The 456-nt window shown below is 41.2% G+C and overlaps 1 protein-coding gene across 1 annotated transcript in view; it reads left to right on the top strand.

The window, feature by feature from the left end:
• Positions 1-456, top strand: part of LOC119591773 — a 15010-nt gene that overhangs the window by 5612 nt on the left and 8942 nt on the right. The window contains exon 3 of the mRNA XM_037940518.1: positions 193-263. Coding sequence (XP_037796446.1) covers positions 193-263 — 71 coding nt within the window. The remainder of the gene's footprint in view (positions 1-192; positions 264-456) is intronic.

Genomic DNA, 456 nt, shown 5'->3' with positions numbered 1-456 from the left:
AAACAGGAATATACTAATAATGCCTGATGTTCGATAATCAATAATCTAACACCCGTTCAGGACGATATCTCCAATACAGGGTTTTATTATCTCAAAGAGAACTATATTGGTGAAATTCCTCGTGTATAATTTAGTATATAAATAGTATTGGAGATACATTAATACTGTAACATTAGTTAAATCTGTTACAAGATAACCCTCTTTGGCGAGAGCGCCGGCGGGTACTCCTTTTACTGGCAGATGATGGCGCCCTTCAGCTGAAGGTTCGTGGGGGTGCGCTAGTGATGCCTTTTTTTCATCTGTATTGGGTGTATGGGCATTGGGCTAAAGGGATCAGATCTCCTTGTGATAGTGCACATGCCGGTACACAGGCGTTCACAGACATACAAGGACGGAAACATCCCAAGTATACTTAATCATGTCTGAATACGCATGGACACTAATCTCTCTCTCTCT

This window comes from Penaeus monodon, chromosome 29 (genome assembly GCF_015228065.2).
Source record: "Penaeus monodon isolate SGIC_2016 chromosome 29, NSTDA_Pmon_1, whole genome shotgun sequence".
Taxonomy (NCBI): domain Eukaryota; kingdom Metazoa; phylum Arthropoda; class Malacostraca; order Decapoda; family Penaeidae; genus Penaeus; species Penaeus monodon.
This window is presented reverse-complemented; position numbering and strand designations above follow the sequence as displayed.